This window comes from Gracilinanus agilis, chromosome 1 (genome assembly GCF_016433145.1).
Source record: "Gracilinanus agilis isolate LMUSP501 chromosome 1, AgileGrace, whole genome shotgun sequence".
In the NCBI taxonomy this organism is placed as follows: domain Eukaryota; kingdom Metazoa; phylum Chordata; class Mammalia; order Didelphimorphia; family Didelphidae; genus Gracilinanus; species Gracilinanus agilis.
In genome coordinates, this window is record NC_058130.1 from 249,323,738 (window position 1) to 249,341,567 (window position 17,830).

Sequence of the window (17,830 nt, forward strand, 5' to 3'; positions counted from 1 at the left end):
ATTTTTTTTCAATGTTCCTTTTGCTTTTATTTCACCAACCGGTTTTGTCTTGTTGATCAGAATTAAATCCAGAGTAGAAATTTCCCTTATTTATTCCTCTGCCTTCTAAAAAATTAAATTATCATCAAAGCAAGATGAGAATTTTTGATATGTTCTGTTTTTTTTAGTAGAGAAAAACTCCCAACATAAACATAGATAGTTAAAGACCTCCCATCACTATTATATCATGCCTCTAATCTAGATTGATAATTAATATTTGGGGGGAAAGCCATCCATTTTCCATGTCTGTGGCAGACATCCTATAAAAACTTTTCTTCTATGAACATGTTTTCTCTCCTTTTATCTTTATCTCAGTGGTTTATAACCACCTACTCTCAAACTCATGAATTTCTGATGGACTCGAGATATAATTTCATAAATACATGCATGACACATTCTCCTATGTGACTAGATCTGTTTCTTTTGAACAAGCCATACTTTTCCATTGCCAGTGTCCAGTTATGAGTCCCATGTCACTGACTCCCAGTTATTGTCCTAAAGTAATGTTTACCTTCTACATATTCCATGCATCTTTATACAGATCTCTTGGACTGTGAGTATTGTTCTCAACCCTTTTTTCCTAGATCAAGGTTCCTTCTGCCTTACTATATTGTCCTTGAAAAATCAAGGAATATTTTTCTTCTTTCCTTACATCAGAGTAATCAATCCATGGGTAACTGACCAAAGAACAACTCATTTGTCTACAGAGGTACCTAAGAAAAAATTGGGTTGATACTGAATGCCTGTGGGGATGAAAATATAGCATATGTGGCATTATGAGTTTTTGATGTAGAGTTAGGGGATGTGAATCCCAGCTCTTCTTTCTATTATGTATAACCATAAATAAATCACTTTCCCTCTCTGAATTTCAGTTTTTTGGTCTGTAAAATAAAGGATTCAGATTAGATACTCTGAAAGGCCCCACCCAAATCCTATGATCCTAAACACACACACACACACACACCCAAAAAAAAACCCTGGCCACTAAGCGTGGCATGTATGGATCATTCTATGAGAGAGAATTTAGGAGGTAGTGTGGTACAATGAATAAAATTCTTCCCTTAGAGTCCAAGGACCTGGGTTCAAATCTTGTGTCAGACCTTGAGCAAATCACTTAACTTTTGGGGGGACCTCAGTTTCCTAATATCTAAAATGAGAGGCTTGGGATACATGACTTCTGGAGCATCTTTAAGTTTTAGGTTCACATAATTATGTTTGAACTGCCTACATGGGACTACCCTAGGCTGTCTAGAATGTATGAAACCTGTATTTTTAGATGAACCAAGTAGAATTTAAATTTTTCCCAAAAATTAATCCCAGTCAATAATAGACTTTGTATAATATGTGTGAACTGTTGGTTACCTTTTTTCTATCTGTACTTCCTCACCCATAATCTATTCACTGAACTAATTCATGTTCATAGTTTTGCACATTTAGTAATACAACACTCAGGAACAAGAATTCATAGACAAAGAATTGTAAAAGATATTGTCTCTACCTCATTGTGGGTAGTAGTAGTAATAGAAATGACTCATACAGTATCCATGTGGAATCATTATGTAATAAGGATGTGTGTACACTTGTAGAAATAGATTCAGAGAGTTTTCTCTTTCCTGTCAGGGCCAGAAAATGGTAGAGTCTTCTTAAAAGGATCTTACTGTACATGTCATTCATGGATTACCAGTTTACAAAGAATTAGGACGAGATAAAACACATTATAATAAAGCAATATTGGACATAACTATTAGCTTAGATCCCTGCTAGTAGCCATCAAGAAAAAGCAGTTAGATTTGATCAAAGGATCGGGATTGACCAGAAAATGTCTATAATAATTAAGTGAATGCTGGTCTCTTATTTTTTCTTTCTAACTCTGGAATTAGGCTCCCCATATCTCTCAAATGACAAAATAAGCCTGGTTGTACTATTACTAAAGAATTTGGTCATGTTGCAGGGGATTGACCAGTACTTCTAAACTTGAAATCAATTTTCTAAAATTAGACAGTGGAAGAAAGTGACGGGCGGGGGAGGGGGTTGGAATGGTAGTTAGGGAGCTGTGAGCTATGGTGGAAAGGAGGGTGAGTGGATGGATGGATGGATGGATGGATGGACAGATAGATAGACATTGCAAAGGAAACGTCAGGATCCATTGACTAATTAGATGTTGAGGGGAGGGGAGGAACTAATGGTAACTTTAGTGGTAATGCCTGAGTAACTGGGAGAAAGGGGGTAGTTTCATGAACAGAAATAAGGAAATCCTAAGAGGTATCTAGAATTCACTCAAGCTATCTGAGAATTCCTGTTAGGTCCCCCTCCTTAGGTATTACAATAGCATTTGGGGAAGGCAGGGATTGTTGAGAACTTTGTTCTCTGCAGAATCCTCAGACCCCAAAAAAAAAAAAAAAAAAAAAAGCTTTCTAAGTACTATGGAGATTTTTAAAGTGCTATTTTGCCACTGTTGACAAGATACAAATAGCCCTCATAGTGGAATGTGGCACCTCTACAAGGTAAATAAGTATTCCTGAATGTGCTTTCCCTCATAATATAGTAGTTTAAAACCAAATTGCAGCATCAAGAAAAAAACCATGTCCCTTTAGAGCCTCTGCTATAATTTTTATCCCAGGGGACCCACCCCCCCAACACATAAAAGCCCTAAAATTGTACCATTTAGCTTTCATCCAGATGTTCTACATAATCACTAAGTATGCACAAGCCAGTCAATAATTACAAAAACATAAACTTAAATGTTTCTCAGAGCCAAAGGAAGCTGAAAGCCCACTTACCAAAGCTTCTTTCTAAAAATAAATAAATAAGTGAACAAACAAAATAAACAAATGTTGGTTTGTTCAATAAAATGTTTATTCAATAAATGCTTGTTAAATAAATAAAAATAAATAAAAGGCCTCAATACTGGGTTAACAAACTGTGTAATCAATGCCCGTGTGGTTCAATTTGTCATATACTGAGCATGTAAATTCCCACTTAGCCTTTGAAAGCACTTTTTCAATGAAGAAAAATCAAAACATCATAATTTGGAAACTAGATGTGACTCACCCATTTTATAGAAAAGCAAACTGCCTTCCCTTCCACAACATGGCATCCCAAGGCTGTGGTCTTTGGGGCCCTCTGTATTAGGGTCATGTTGCGTTTCCATGACTATGGACAAAAGCAACATTAGTTCTTGTATTTCCCTGCAAGCTAGAAAAAATGAAGGAAAGGTTTGGATACAGCGCCCCATCCCCACTCAGGAAAATGGCAACCAATTTCCCTCAGAAGGAAGGAATCCAAATCTCTCACAATAGTGTTGAGGTGTCATTGTTGCCTTTACATTTGTGCAATGGCTTACATATATCTCCATTTTTTTTTTTTTTTGTATAGGGGCAAAAGTCCTGCACAAGCTGAACTTTCCTATCTGAACAAAGCAAAGTGGTTAGAAATGTATGGAGTAGACATGCATGTGGTTAAGGTAAGATCTGTAGAAATACTTTAGTAACTAAATTACACAAGTATACGCTATTAAAAAGTTAGAAACAAGCGTTTGGTGATATATTTTGTTTTCTGTTGACTTTAAGTTCCCTGAAGGTAGGAATTTAAATCTTCTGTAAATGTCAGTGCATGGCATTTGAAAAATGTTTGTTTTATTATATTAAATCATTAAACCTGTGTACTGATTGTCACTTCTTTTGTTTCTAGGGAAGAGATGGCTGTGAATATGCTCTTGGTCTAACACCAACAGGGATTTTAATCTTTGAAGGAGCTAACAAAATAGGTTTATTCTTTTGGTAATTTCGCTTGTCTGATACTATTTTAAATGGGTACAATTTTGTGGTGGAGTTATGTGTTATGGTGGATGATAACAATATTGAAAGTTAACATGGAGGCAGCTAGGAATCGGGAGGAATTGGGTTCAAATCTGACCTCAGATACCTCAAAAGCAGTGTGACCCTGGACAAGACACTTTACTCCAATTACTTAGCCCTTGATGCTCTTCTGTCTTAGCATCAATACTAAAGAGGCAGCTAGGTAGCTCAGTGGTTTGAAAGCCAGACTAAGAGACGGAAGGTCCTGGGTTTAATTCCAGCCCCAATTTAACCCCAGTAGCCTGGCCTTTACTGCTCTTTTGCCTTGGAACCTTTATTTAGCATTGGTTCTAAGACAGAAGGTAAAGAGTTTTAAAAAAAAAAACCACTATATATTGAACAGAAGGCTGATATTGGAGTTAGGCACATCTGGTGTTAAGTTCTTCTACCCTGACATCTCAATAAGACTTATAAGTTATATATGAACTCTTTTATTTTTTTATTTTTATTTTTATATATATGAACTCTTGATTGCTTTTACTGAAGGGGGGTTGCCATACTTGGAGTTTGCCATAGTAATAAAATCACCAAGAAAAATTGAGAATAATAAGGTGGTTTTACTAAACCCAGAATCATTTTCAAAAAATTTTTATCATCACATTATTCCCCTATGTTTGCCTTCTCCCCTCCCCAAAATTCTGGATGTCCCATTTAAGGAAAGCTGACCATAAGATGATGAACTTTTTTGCCCAAGGAGCTCATGAAACTATCTTTTTTTTTTTTATAACCCTTACCTTCCGTCTTGGAGTCAATACTGTGTATTGGCTCCAAGGCAGAAGAGTGGTAAGGGTAGGCAATGGGGGTCAAGTGACTTGCCCAGGGTCACAAAGCTGGGAAGTGTCTGAGGTCAGATTTGAACCTAGGACCTCCCGTCTCTAGGCCTGGTTCTCAATACACTGAGCTACCCAGTTGTCCCATGAAATTATCTTTTAAGGCATGAATTTTTTGCAACGTTCATTGGCAAAACAATCCTTGAATTATTGAATAAAGTTTCACCTAAGATAAATTTTAAACAGAATTGCTTGATAGATGAATTATTTGTATTTATGATTCTACTGTAAAAATGTTTTCTCTGTAACTAGGCCCAAAATCACTAAAATGGATTTTAAAAAGAGCAAATTAACTCTTGTTGTCGTAGAAGACGATGATCAGGTAATTTCAGTGCTCACTTTTCTGTCTTCCTCTCACTTTGTCATTAACATCAGACGTGCAAAACTAAAAGGACACTCTTATCTTATGTTTAAGGGGCGAGAGCAAGAGCACACATTTGTTTTCCGATTAGATAGCTCCAGGACCTGCAAGCACCTCTGGAAGTGTGCCGTTGAGCATCATGCCTTCTTCAGATTGAGGACACCAGCAAATAATAAATCAAACCGATCAGACTTCATCAGGCTAGGATCTCGATTTAGGTTCAGGTAATTTATCAGTTCATAGTCTGTTTGCTCCAGAAAATGGGATGGGTTTATCTGTGAAAAAAGCAAATGCTCTGAGAAAGTAGTAGTAGAACTATATTGCCTAGAGCAACTAGGTGGTGCAGTGGATAGAAGTGCTGGACTGGAGTCTGGAAGACTCCTCTTCCAGAGTTCAAATCTGGCCTTAGACACTTACTAGCTCTGTGACCCTAGGCAAGTCATTTAATCTTGTGGACCTTAGCTTCCTCATCTATAAGATGAGCTGGAGAAGGAAATGGCAAACCACACCAGCATCGCTGCCAAGAAAAACCCCAAAAGGGGTCATGAAGAATCAGACGTGACTGAAATGGCTGAGCAACAAGCCCAGAGCAAGGGAGAGACTATCCTACTGAGGTTTGCTTCAGGCTGCTTCCAAGAAGGAACTTGAGAGCATGTGTGTTGTGAAAGAGTCCTAAATGGATGTTGGACGTTACAGCCCACCTAGGAACTCCCCAGGGCCAGTGAAGCACAAAACCCCTTGGCTTATGAAAATAAAGTTTATTTTTAAAAGGGAAGAAAGAAACTTGTAGGTAGGACCATAGCACTATCCAAACTAATTCCGCCCAACTTCTAAGTCTCCTGCTGAAGGAGAGCCTTTGTTTTCTTCTATGGGCCCTATTTAATCCTCCCTATGCTATCTAAGAAACCACTCCCCCCCCCCAATGCTATCTTACTTAATATAAACTTACTACCAATAATTAATAAGAAAGAAAGGGGAAAATCCTTGGGTTTGGCTTCTGTATTAAGTAACCAAAGTCATAGATGAAAAACTTTGGATTGCCTTAATCAATGGGAATTCTGGCAGCTGGACCACTGGCAGATGAAACCTGGACTCAGGGAAATTGTTTCCCTCCAAGTGAATCCTCTACCTGGATGCCAAGGACTTCTCCACAAAATTCTGACCCTCCAGGGAGAGTCTTTCAGAAGAAAAACCCTCCTTCAGCTTGATGGGAATTGTAGGCAGAGGGACAAAACCTTCCTCCAGCTTGGTCAAATTCCAAGAAGGAAATGAAGTTCAGTTATTTCCAGTTGTAGACCCACAATTCCTCTCTTACCCAGAATCCTTTCAGGGATTCTCTCAAAATCCCCTTCTTTCAACTAACCCTAGAAAACCAGACTATCCCTAACTATATTTCTACACATGTTCAGAGGATGATGACTAGGTTGATGACTGGAGTTAAAAACCACTATTTTAGGACGGGTTAAAGGAGTAGAGAATATTTAGTTTGAAAGGACTAGACTTAGGGAGGACATACTTAGTAAAATATCATCAAGCATCGGAAGGACTGTCTTATAGAAAAGGAAATAAACGTATTTTTTCTCTTACCTCAGAAGATAAAATGTGGAGATTTGGTTGGGAATTCTAAGGAAGCAGATTTTGGCTTAGTATAAGGAATAATTTGTTCTTCAGTATTTTCAGTCATTTCTGACTCTTCATGACCCCATTTGGGGTTTTCTTAGCAAAAATTCTGCAGTGGTTTTGCCATTTCCTTCTCCAGCTCATTTTCCAGATGAAGAAACTGAAACAGGATTAAATGACTTGTCAAGGGTCACACAGTTAGGAAGTATCTCAAGCCAGATTTGAACTCAGGAAGATGAGTCTTCCTGATCTCAGGCCCAGCACTCAATACACTGTGATACTCCAACAACAACAACAACAAAAAGCAACAATATTCCCTTTCAAATTAGAGCTGCTAAGTACTAAGTTTAGGTTGTTTCTGGAGGTAGAACATTGCCTCTTATTAGGTCTCTTCAATCAGAGGCTAGATAACTACTTGCCTGCTTGGTGAGAATGGTAAGGATGGTGTTCTTGTCAGATCTAAATGATTGAGGGCTTCTTCCCATTTTAAGTCTGTGATTCTTTTAGAATTTCAGATTTAATCATCAACTTTTTACTTATGAAAAGAATCAAAGATCTCAAACCTATTCCCCCATAATACATCTCATTAAAATTTGCTTTAAATTGCAGAAACTGTACTCATTGGAAAAGAATGGCAACATGAGGAAATTCTTAAAAACTCTAAAAAGTAGAATTTTTACAATTGTGGAACTCTTAAAAAACTGGGCACTTTCTTTTTTCTAGAGAGGTGTTTCAAAATGTGCCGAAATAAGAAAGTAATTTTGTAAGAAGCATCTGGTAGCTTATAAATGCTGTAATCTGTATAGGAATGTTTTTAAAGAAACTCGACTGTATGCTATTTGTAACCATTTTGAGGCAGAGTAAGCAAATAGAATGTGAGGGAGGGTCTTCATGTTGCAAAGAAAAATTTCTGGATTCGTAGCTATAAGATCCAAGTTCAGAACTGAGCTCTCTTACTTTCTGACTCCTGTCATCTTGGGTAAATGTGATTGGGAAGCTCAAGGCTTAGAGAGTAAGTAATAGTAACTAATTTTAGTTACTGAGCTATCTGTATTTATGTTATTCTTGCTTTATAAGGCAAATATTTGTATAATAGAGATAGTAATAGGGATTTAGTAATCATTTGTAGTAAATATTTTTTTTTCTGTTGGAGAGTGGTATATTGGAAAAGTATAGTACTTGGAGTCAGGAAGACCTGGTTTTAAATCTTTTCTCTCAAACTTATTATTTATGTGACCATAGACGAATAAACTGTATGGGCTTCAGTTTCCCCACATGAAAAATAGGGATATTAATTATTATTAATAGAAAATGCAAGATAGGGATATTAAATGTAAATTAAATGGGTCTAGTGTGAAGATCAAAAGAGATGGCATATATAAATGTTTCATAAACCTTAAAGTGTTTTAAAATATTGGCTGCTGTTATGATTTCTTTTAGAAAAAGCCAACTTTTATAGATCATATGTATGTTTATTTGTTTGTTTGTTTGTTTGTTTTTTAGTTAATCATTCCTCAAAACTGACACATTTGGACTAGGGAGCTGTAACAAATCACTATCAATTAAGTAGTAGAATCTCTCTGAATTTTAGGCATAGCACCCTGGAGAAAATTATCAACTTCTGGAAGATTTAGCCTCGTTAACTCAAACTTGTTAAGTCATGGAAATTATCACAGGCCACCATTTTGTCTTCTGATAATGAAGTGACCCATAAACTGAATTTAAGTTTCAGTTGAATTCTTTAACAGTTATACCTCATGGTTGAATTGAATTAGTGACCTTATTTAATCCAATCAGAAAAGCTTATTTCCATATATATTCTTTTGCAAATATATTCCAGTAAAGTTGTTAATTTACCAAACAAAAATTTATTTTTCAGTGGGAGAACAGAGTATCAAGCCACTCATGGTGCCCGATTACGAAGAACCAGTACTTTTGAGAGAAGACCTAGTAAACGATATCCATCCCGGAGACATTCAACTTTTAAAGGTTGTGCGTTTTTCATTCTGTCTCAAATAGTATATTTTTCTTGAATTAATCAAATATAGTTATAATGCAGAGTCTGAATTTTTCTTTTCTTTTCTTTTTTGACTTGCTATACTCATCCTAGAGAACTAGAAGAGTTTATCTGGGTATATCCTAAATAAGAGTTTAGTCAGTGTTTGCCATTCCATTTTGTTCTTTCTCTTTGTGCTTTTAATCTGCCTTTTCAACTAACCTTGTAGTCACTACTTTACCCCTTCCCACCCTTATGAGCAAGCAATGGAATCTCAGAAGTGATATGGAGGGAATAATCATTTTAATGGTGAGAACAAAGTAGCCCTCAGCAAGCCATCTCACCTAAAATAAATGCATCTTTTGCAAAAGCAGAAACAATAAGTCAACATTTCCTGCTAAGTACACATTAGGAATTATAGAGGAGGAAACAATGGACAATGAAAAGAAGAGATGCAAGCTGAGCCCCAAAAAAAGACAAAAACCATGATGCTTCAAGTGTGAGTGTATAAATTTAAATACATGAACAAACATTCATATGAACACTCAGACACTTTTCAAATGTTGCCTTTATGAAGACCATCCATAATCTGTCTTGACACAGTTATGATCCCCTTTGGGTCATCTGAACTCTTTGAGCTTGCAACAAGCAAAATTTATTGCCCACATGGCTCAGCACCATCATCAAAGTAAATTATGTATGGTTGGCATCAGCCTCAATTCCCAAAGACCTCCTCGGGTCCCGTATGACTTTTGAGCCTTTCCTGACACAAACAAGATACTCCACTATAGTTATTTACAATTCACTCATAATAGTCGAGTCCACAAACTTCTGTCCACCAGCTCATAATAATCAAATGTGGGGAGAGGTTATAGACCCAGGTTTTCCCTTCTTTTGACAACTAGGTGGTCTATTGCAATTTTAATCTGATCTGTCGAAAAAGTCCCATGCCAGGTACCCTTTTAAAATATCCATTAAGAAGAAGGAAAATTAGCCAGTCTCTTAGAATCAAAATACATCAAAAGGAAGGAGGCATATGATTGAGATAGGCTTGATGGAAGAATAATGAACTAATCCAAAAGAAGAGCATTATTAAGCTCATGTGATTAAGGAGGTTGACATGATTTATGGTGAAATTAGTGTTACAGATTTCATAATTGATTAGAGAAATAACTTGTATCGTGCTAAATTGCATTAATTTTGCTGTAAGCTGTCAGATTAAAGGGCAGGAAGCCAAAAGTCAACTGTTGGAAAGAAGCACAGGGGGAAAAAAGAACCAGTCATTGGTAAGTGGTTTAGTGTGGTCTCTCCCCTAATTGGTTGAGGAAGAGAAAACCTTGGTCAACAACTTTGTTTCAGACTTCCCTTCTTCATCAGCTTGTCTTAATTTAGTCATATACCTATCTAATAAACTTTTGCTTCCTCCTTTTACCTTCTCTAGCACCATCTTATTATGTCTTTTCTTTCTCTTCTTAATTTTATGGAGAAATTTCTCACTGGCTGCCTCCATTCTTCTTTACCCAGTGAGGTACTCTGCCATCTGGCTTTCTCCTCTATCACTTTGTTGAAAATTCCTTTCATCAACTCTAAATTTTACTGCTTTTCTTTAAACTTAATCTTTTTTTAAAATGTCTCTACTGCACTTAATATTATCAACTCTCCTCCCTCGGAGTAGAGGGGAGACAAAAAGCAATGCGTAGGTGGAAATTTGATGCACCTGAGCTGCATTGCCCAGCATCCTTTTGAGTTGTGACCTCACCTGGTGCCCAATGTGGGCGTCCTCAGCAGGAGGGTGAATACTGAACCTTGGGAAATTGTGGATATAATATGCTTCCTTTTAAAGGATCTGGAATTAATAGAGCAGGAAAATCCATGCAGGTAACCCTCATAAAAGGAGAGGGAAATTGGAAGAGAGACAGAAAATTTTTATTCTGGTGGGGGGTAGAATTATGAAACATTTCATGGCGCACCCAGATTGGGCCTTGATGAAAAAAAAAATGGAGAAATTTAACAGATGGCAATCGATGTAATTAGGGCATGCCTAATCTAGGTATAAGCAAAGAATCGATCATTCAGCAAGCGTTTATTAAATAGCTGCCATGCATCAGGCACACAAAAGTCAGGAAAGGCTAGAATAAGAAGGGGAAACAAAGAGAAATGGTTGAATTTAGATGAAATGTGAAGGGGAGTTTTACTGAGTCCACCTCAATATTATCTTTCACATTTGTACACTTCTCTCCAGTCACACTTCCTGGCTAGCCCAGACCTTCACTGTTTACTTTCACTAGAATAACTCACTAATTGTCCCCCTCTCCAGTCTGTAGCTGCCAAATTGATATTCTGTAAACATAAATTTTACCATGTTAACTCCCTTAATTCAGAAATCATTAGTGGCTCCCAACTGCTTCTAGGATTAACTACAAAAATACTCAGCCTGACATTTTAGGTCCTTCACAATCTGGTTTCTGCCAGCCTTTCTAGGCTTATTTCATATTTCTCTCTCTCTGTTCCAGTTAAACTGGCCTGCTGGCTGTTTCCTCTTCAGAGGTGCTGGAAAATCCTCCATGCTTTTTTGTGCGAGTGATCCCCTCTGTCTAAAATCTTCTCCTCTTTCATCTCTACTGGGCAGAATCCCTCAATTCCTTTAAACCACAGTTCGGGAGCCACCTCCTCCTCACTTCAAGGACTGTCCTGATCCCGTCCTCATTCTTCCCTTCCACCCCATTATTGGCACGTTTACTCTCTCTAAATTGCCTTGTGTTTACTTACCTATCTAGTATGTCCCAATAGAGTGTAAACTCCTTGATGGTAGGTACTTTTGTTTTTGTTTGTATTTCCAGCACCTCACCCAGTACCTTCCATAGAATAAACTCCTAAATTAGGTCATATGCCAAGGCAGGCCAGACAAGTTGGAGCCTGGTCATGGAGAGCTTTGAATGCCAAAGTCAAGAGATTTTACTTTGTTCTAAAGGCAAAAAGAAGTTACCACAACATTTTCAGTATTGTTGCTAAAGAGGGCATAACTTAGAAGCACAAAGATCAATGTGAGAAGACTTGTGAATTGTTCCCTTCTCTCCCTCATCCAAATTGTACCCATTCTTCAAGACCGGAGTCAAGTTCCATCTGTTCCATGAGATTTTTCCCTTAATCTAAGACTTTTTCATCAGAAGAAAAGAGCAGAGAGTTTAATAACAACTTAGTCTTTGTTCTGAAGTATAATATTCTGTAGGAAGGAAAAAGAGCTGGGTTTGGAATCAAAAGAGACTCAGACCTAAATCTAATCTTTGATATTTACCATATGTCTGAGAATGGGTAAATCATTTAATATCTCTGGGTCTCAGTTTACTCATCTGCTTCTGGAGTCAGCCACTATTAGCTACCTAAAAAGAAAGCTCTCCTAGTTCAGAGTGACAGATCTGTTGGTTCTCCTTTGGTCTGGGATGCTTGCTCTGCTTATTTCTCCGTAGGCTTCAGACTATACTAGAAGCTAGAATTGAGACCCTGTTCCATTCCTGGAATCTGAGCCACACAGCTCTTACTTTTCTACCATATATTTGTCCGAGTTAACATTTTCACTTTATTCTAATTTAAAATCAAAATTCAGAAATAAATTTGATGCAGAACCAGATGAAAACTGTATATGTTTGATGTTGAGTCAAATATTGCAAATCTTTTAAAAAATCCAAAATAAAAATTCTTTGTCATTTTATGTTAAACATTTTCTAGTTAAAAACGTTACTCATATTCAACAAAATTTGTAAAATAATTTTAATTTTGAAATCTTGCAACAAAAAAAAAGACCTCTTCATAAACGTATTCTCTGAACTCCTCTGACAACACTTAGCCTATAATACTCTAGTGTTGTCTATGTGTGTTCATTTTGACTCCTCTTCTCCTAGATCAGAAGCTCCCTGAGGACAAGAGCCCTTGTCTTACTCTTCTTTCCTATCACACACTGAACTTGGGTATATAGTCGATACTGAGTAAATACTTCTAGATTAATCATTAAATTATAAGTAGTGCCCATCCGTTTGGAAGTGTAATCAAGATGTAAAATAATGGAAGAAAAAAATAGAATTTCTAGTTTAGGTGAATTTGAACTATAAAAATTGCAATGATGAATGAAGCCTAAGAAGTGCATTAAGTATATAAACACCTAGAAAGTAAAGCTAAAAAAGGGTTAAATTTGTTAGCTGTTTTATTTATTTATTTATGGGAAATCTTAAGCATTTTCATGTTATTATATCTAATTTATTAAGTAATATTTATATTGAATACTAATGTTAATTTGTTAATCATCATAACAGCCATCACTTATAGTGCTTTGCTTATTATATTATTTATGTTAGCTCATTTGATCTTTACAATAACCCAGAGATGTCAGTGCTATTGTTATCTATAAAATCTCCTCCATCTCTGAACTTGTGAAGTCAGTGAAAGCAAGGACTAGATTGTCATTATTATTCTATCTTTTCTAGCACCTAGATAATACTTGAATGTGGTACATTCTTTTTTTTTAATATTTTAAAATTTGTCTTCTGTGGTTCCATGATTCATGTTTTCTCTGTCTCCTCTTCCCTCCCCTCTCCCTGAGTGGATCAGCAATTCCACTAGGTTATACATGTATTATCACTCAATACCTATTTCCATATTATTCATTTTTGTAATAGAGCAATCTTTTAAACCCAAAACCCCAAATCTTATACCCATATAAACAAATTATAAGTTTTTCCTCTGCATTTCTACACCCACAGTTCTTTCTCATACATCCCATGGGATTGTCCTGGATCATTGCATTACTCTTAGTAGCAAAGTCCATTACATTTTCATGTGGTACATTCTTAATAAAATGATTGTGGAAGAAATGATTCTTTATAATGGGGAAGAGCATAAGAAAGCTTAATAACAATAGGAGGGATGGAGATAAAAGACACAAGGGAAAGTAGAGGTGGTGACTAGCTAGGAAAAACAAGTAGTAAATGTTACAAGTTGGGGAAGAAATGGAAGACTTTTATATGCCACTAAAATAAATATGTCACTTTCAGGAAGAATAGCTGTTGGCCTGTGCTAGATATTTATTTATGGGGGGGTAGGGGTATTAAATTTTATTTTATTTCCCCCCAATTACATGTAAAAAGAGTTTCCAATATTTTCCAAAGAATATTCAATCTCTTTCCCTCCCCCCACTCTGCCTTGAGATGGTAAGCAATCTCATGTAAATTTTACACGTGAAAGACATTTTTCCACATTGATATTTTTGAGGAAGGAAACTCAAATAGAAAAATAATTAAGAAGAGTCAAAAAAGTTTGCTTTTGTATGGGTTCAGACTGAATTTTTTTTCTCTAGAAGTAGATGGCATTTATCATCATGAGTTCTTTGGGATAGTTTTGGATCATTGTATTGCTGAGAGTATTCACAATTGTTCATTGTTAAGTATTCCTTTCACTGTACCATGTTCTCCTTTTCTGCTTATTTCCCTCTGCTTTAGTTCGTGTAAGTCTTTCCCGGTTTTTCTTTATTTTATTTTATTTTATTTTATTTTATTTTTTAACCCTTACCTTCCGTCTTGGAGTCAATGTTGTGTATTGGCTCCAAGGCAAAAGAGTGGTAAGGGCTAGGCAATGGGGGTTAAGTGACTTGCCCAGGGTCACACAACTGGGAAGTGTCTGAGTTCAGATTTGAATCTAGCACCTCCTGTTTCTAGGCCTGGCTCTCAATCCACTGAGCCACCCAGCTGCCCCCTTTCCTGGTTTTTCTGAGTGCCTCCTGCTTATCATTTCTTACAGCACAGTAGTATTCCATTATAATCATATACTATCACTTACTTAGCCAATCTCCAATTGAGGGGTATCCCCTCACTTTCCAATTCTTTGCCCCCCACCCAAAAAAAGCATTCCTCTTTTCTTCTTCTATCTTTGGCATGGTGGATAAAACACTGATACATTTGATTACACAACCTCTGAGAAAGAGTTTCTTTGAGCCTGATGTAACAAAGATAGCCCTGGTTGAAGAAGTTGCTTTTTTAGATTAGAAAAAGGTTCTTAGGAAGATGTACTTCAAATACAAAATTAATTTGCTTAACCCATCTCTACCCACCTATCTTAAGGCAGCTTATAAAATTGTGATTTTTTTTCCAGTTTCTGAGATATTGACTTAACTTTTTTTTTTTTTTAAGCAAACAACCCAGTGAAAGCAGCCCAGCTTTGGTAAGTGTTACCCATATCCTCATATACAAAACAGTTGTTGTGACAGAATACAGAGTTCATCATTTTACTGTTCTTCATCTGTGATGGTGATTTTTTCCCTAATACATTTAATTTATAGGTATTGATCTTAGGTGCGGTTTTCCCTTTCTTTTTATTTGGTGACTTCTGGATGATTATTTCTTGGGGGTTTTGGAGAGGGGATTCATATTCAGGAATGAGATGAAATCCAAGGTTCCTTCTAGTCTCAGATGCTCTGATTCTAATGGAAAGAACACAACATGGAGTCAAAAGGCAGTTAAAGGTTTGATTCCAGGTTCTAACATTTATCCATGTGAACTTGGGCAAGTCACTAAAGATCTGGAAACCCACTACCCCCATTTACAAAATGGGAGAAGCAATGCTGGTTGTGTTATCTCCCATAGTTTTTGTCAGAAGACATCTTTGTAAAGTAGTAACTAAATGTGAACTGCTGATATCATCATGTCTGTGGCTCTCATTGGCAAATTATTTTTGTACAATAATATGCTAGAAATTTATTAGTCGACATTTGGTTTGGGGAACCTTTCACAGTCATTCATCAAAATTCAGTTTAATTCAATAAATGTCTATTAAGTATTTGTTAAGTACAAAACAGTATATTAGATCCTGAAAATACAAAAATAGATGCACCGTAAGCCTTGTTCTCAAAGCAGTATTGTATAAAGAGGAGAAGAGAGTAATCCACAACTACCTGCAGAACCTCAGAGGGGAAAAACGGCTTTGGTGGCAAAATTATATAATTGACCAGAAGAAATAAAGCAAGAGATAAAAAAAATGGAATGAGAAATGAAATGAAACCTATTATTCCCAAATGTGTTCTCTTTCTCTCTGTCTCTCTTCCTCTCTCTCTCCCTCCCTCCTTCCCTTCCTCCCTTACCTTTTCTCCCCTTCCTCCTCATCCTTTCCTCTGCCCCCTCAGATACACCCCCTCTGCCTCTCTCTTCCTCCCTCTCCCTTCCCCCCTCCCTCCTTATCCCTCCCTCATACACTCCCTGCCCCTACTTCTCTCTCTCTCTCTCTCTCTCTCTCTCTCTCTCTCTCTCTCTCTCTCTCTCTCTCTCTCTCCCTACACACACACACACACACACACACACACACACACACACAATTTCCCTGTCCCTTGATAGAACAAGTGAGGTAGCTGTCATCTCTCTAACCAACCCAGACCAACACTAGTCCACCTTCATCTAGCTCTTACCCAGTATGTCTGGTAGATCCTGGACTGGCCTCCCCAGTTCTCTGGAAGGATGAGGATTTCTAAGGGTCCCTTAGATTTAAACAGTTTTGCCTAAAGGATACATATAGCTTCACAGCAAATCTTATTAGACCATCCATCTCCCTCTCCCCACAAATCTGTACCTTATTGTAAAATATTACTTAAGTTGCTTTGTGAAATCTCCTTATCTATTTTTTATATGTGTAACTGTGCAGTGACATGAATGCAAGTGGTAACTACTCAAAGGAAAGAGAATTCTTTTGCACCTGAACAAATGCTTAAATTTTATAACAATGTGCCTAATTAATCATACAGATTTCTACTTTCTTTAGACCTTTATATCTGCCTTTTCAATTTTCATTGATTTCTGTTCTGTACACTGGCAAGAGTAAGACAATAAAGTATTCAGTTTGAATGGAAAAAAGTGAAATAAAATGAGAGTTCAGGTGGAGAGAATTTCAAGGAAAATAAACTAAGAACAGAAAGTAAAAATAAAAACCCTTACCCAAGTAGTAGACTCCCTCAAAAACTGAATAAAATAATCAGAACTTTGTGGATCCATGGGACAAAAGAAATATTAGAACAAAGGCAAAAGATGTTATCTCCTATCAAAAACAAATGACCTAGAAAATAGAGTGAGGAAAGATAAATTAAGAATTGTTGGAGTTCCTGAAGACTATGGCTAAACAAAAAACCTAGACACCATATTTCAGGAAGTCATAAAAAAATGCTCAGATATGCTAAAATTGGGACCAAATGAAAATGGAATTCTTCAAACCATCTTCTTCAAAGAAACCCCAAACAAAAAACATCTAGAAATGCGATAGCTAAAAACTGCCAGATTCTTAGTCAAAGAAAAAATACATATTTAATAGCAAGTTATTTTTGAGGATTTTTACATCATGAAATAATAATATATTGGAAAATGCCTTGAAAAGTACAAATGCTACCAGGCAACCATGGTATTGACTATTTAATACATCATTGTTAGCCAAGGACAATCTATCCCATCCCAATAATTTCCCCATTACTGATGATTATGGAGGTGAGAGAATGACTTTCCAGTACCACTCATTACTGATTTTGCACTAACTCTTGTCAGTTTGCATGAGTAGCAACTGTTGTTGAGCAAATACATTGGTATATCCTAGTGTAATATTAATGGGATCTATCAAGGGCTCCTATCTAAATTTAGAGGATGCTAGAATTTAGAACCTCAGATTAGATCATACCAATAGAAAAATGGCAGAATATCAATCCACATAGGTTTTCCCACTCCATGTTTTTTCTCCACCATGTTAAATAGGCATGTCTGAATAGAAAGAGAACCAGGAAAAGTTAATGTTACAAAAACCTAGGAAGAAAAGAGAGTTTATCTGGTAGTACGGGGATGGTCTGTAGTATTTTACTACAAAGAGGTGCATGTTTGTGACCCCATTATCACAGTTGTTTCTGTTTGTTTTTTCTGTTTGAATGTAAATAGGTAACATCATCAATACATTAATACTAATGCTTTTCTACTGCATTATTTCCCTTTCTGTAATATGTTGTCTCTTCTTTATTTTAGCTCCAAAAATAATCCAGAAGTTCACAATTACCAGGTAAAAGCAAATTATTTTTAGATTTTTCTCAGTCATTTAATCCTGTATTTTCCATACTGTTCTC

General features: G+C 36.6%; 1 protein-coding gene across 2 annotated transcripts in view; it reads left to right on the forward strand.

Moving 5' to 3' along the window:
* EPB41L4B (erythrocyte membrane protein band 4.1 like 4B) overlaps positions 1-17,830 on the forward strand; it is a 263,630-nt gene that overhangs the window by 133,850 nt on the left and 111,950 nt on the right. For both annotated transcript variants that reach the window (XM_044660774.1, XM_044660784.1), the window contains exons 8-14: positions 3,415-3,502; positions 3,730-3,818; positions 4,979-5,048; positions 5,142-5,311; positions 8,587-8,696; positions 14,880-14,910; positions 17,733-17,766. In XM_044660774.1, coding sequence (XP_044516709.1) covers positions 3,415-3,502; positions 3,730-3,818; positions 4,979-5,048; positions 5,142-5,311; positions 8,587-8,696; positions 14,880-14,910; positions 17,733-17,766 — 592 coding nt within the window. The remainder of the gene's footprint in view (positions 1-3,414; positions 3,503-3,729; positions 3,819-4,978; positions 5,049-5,141; positions 5,312-8,586; positions 8,697-14,879; positions 14,911-17,732; positions 17,767-17,830) is intronic.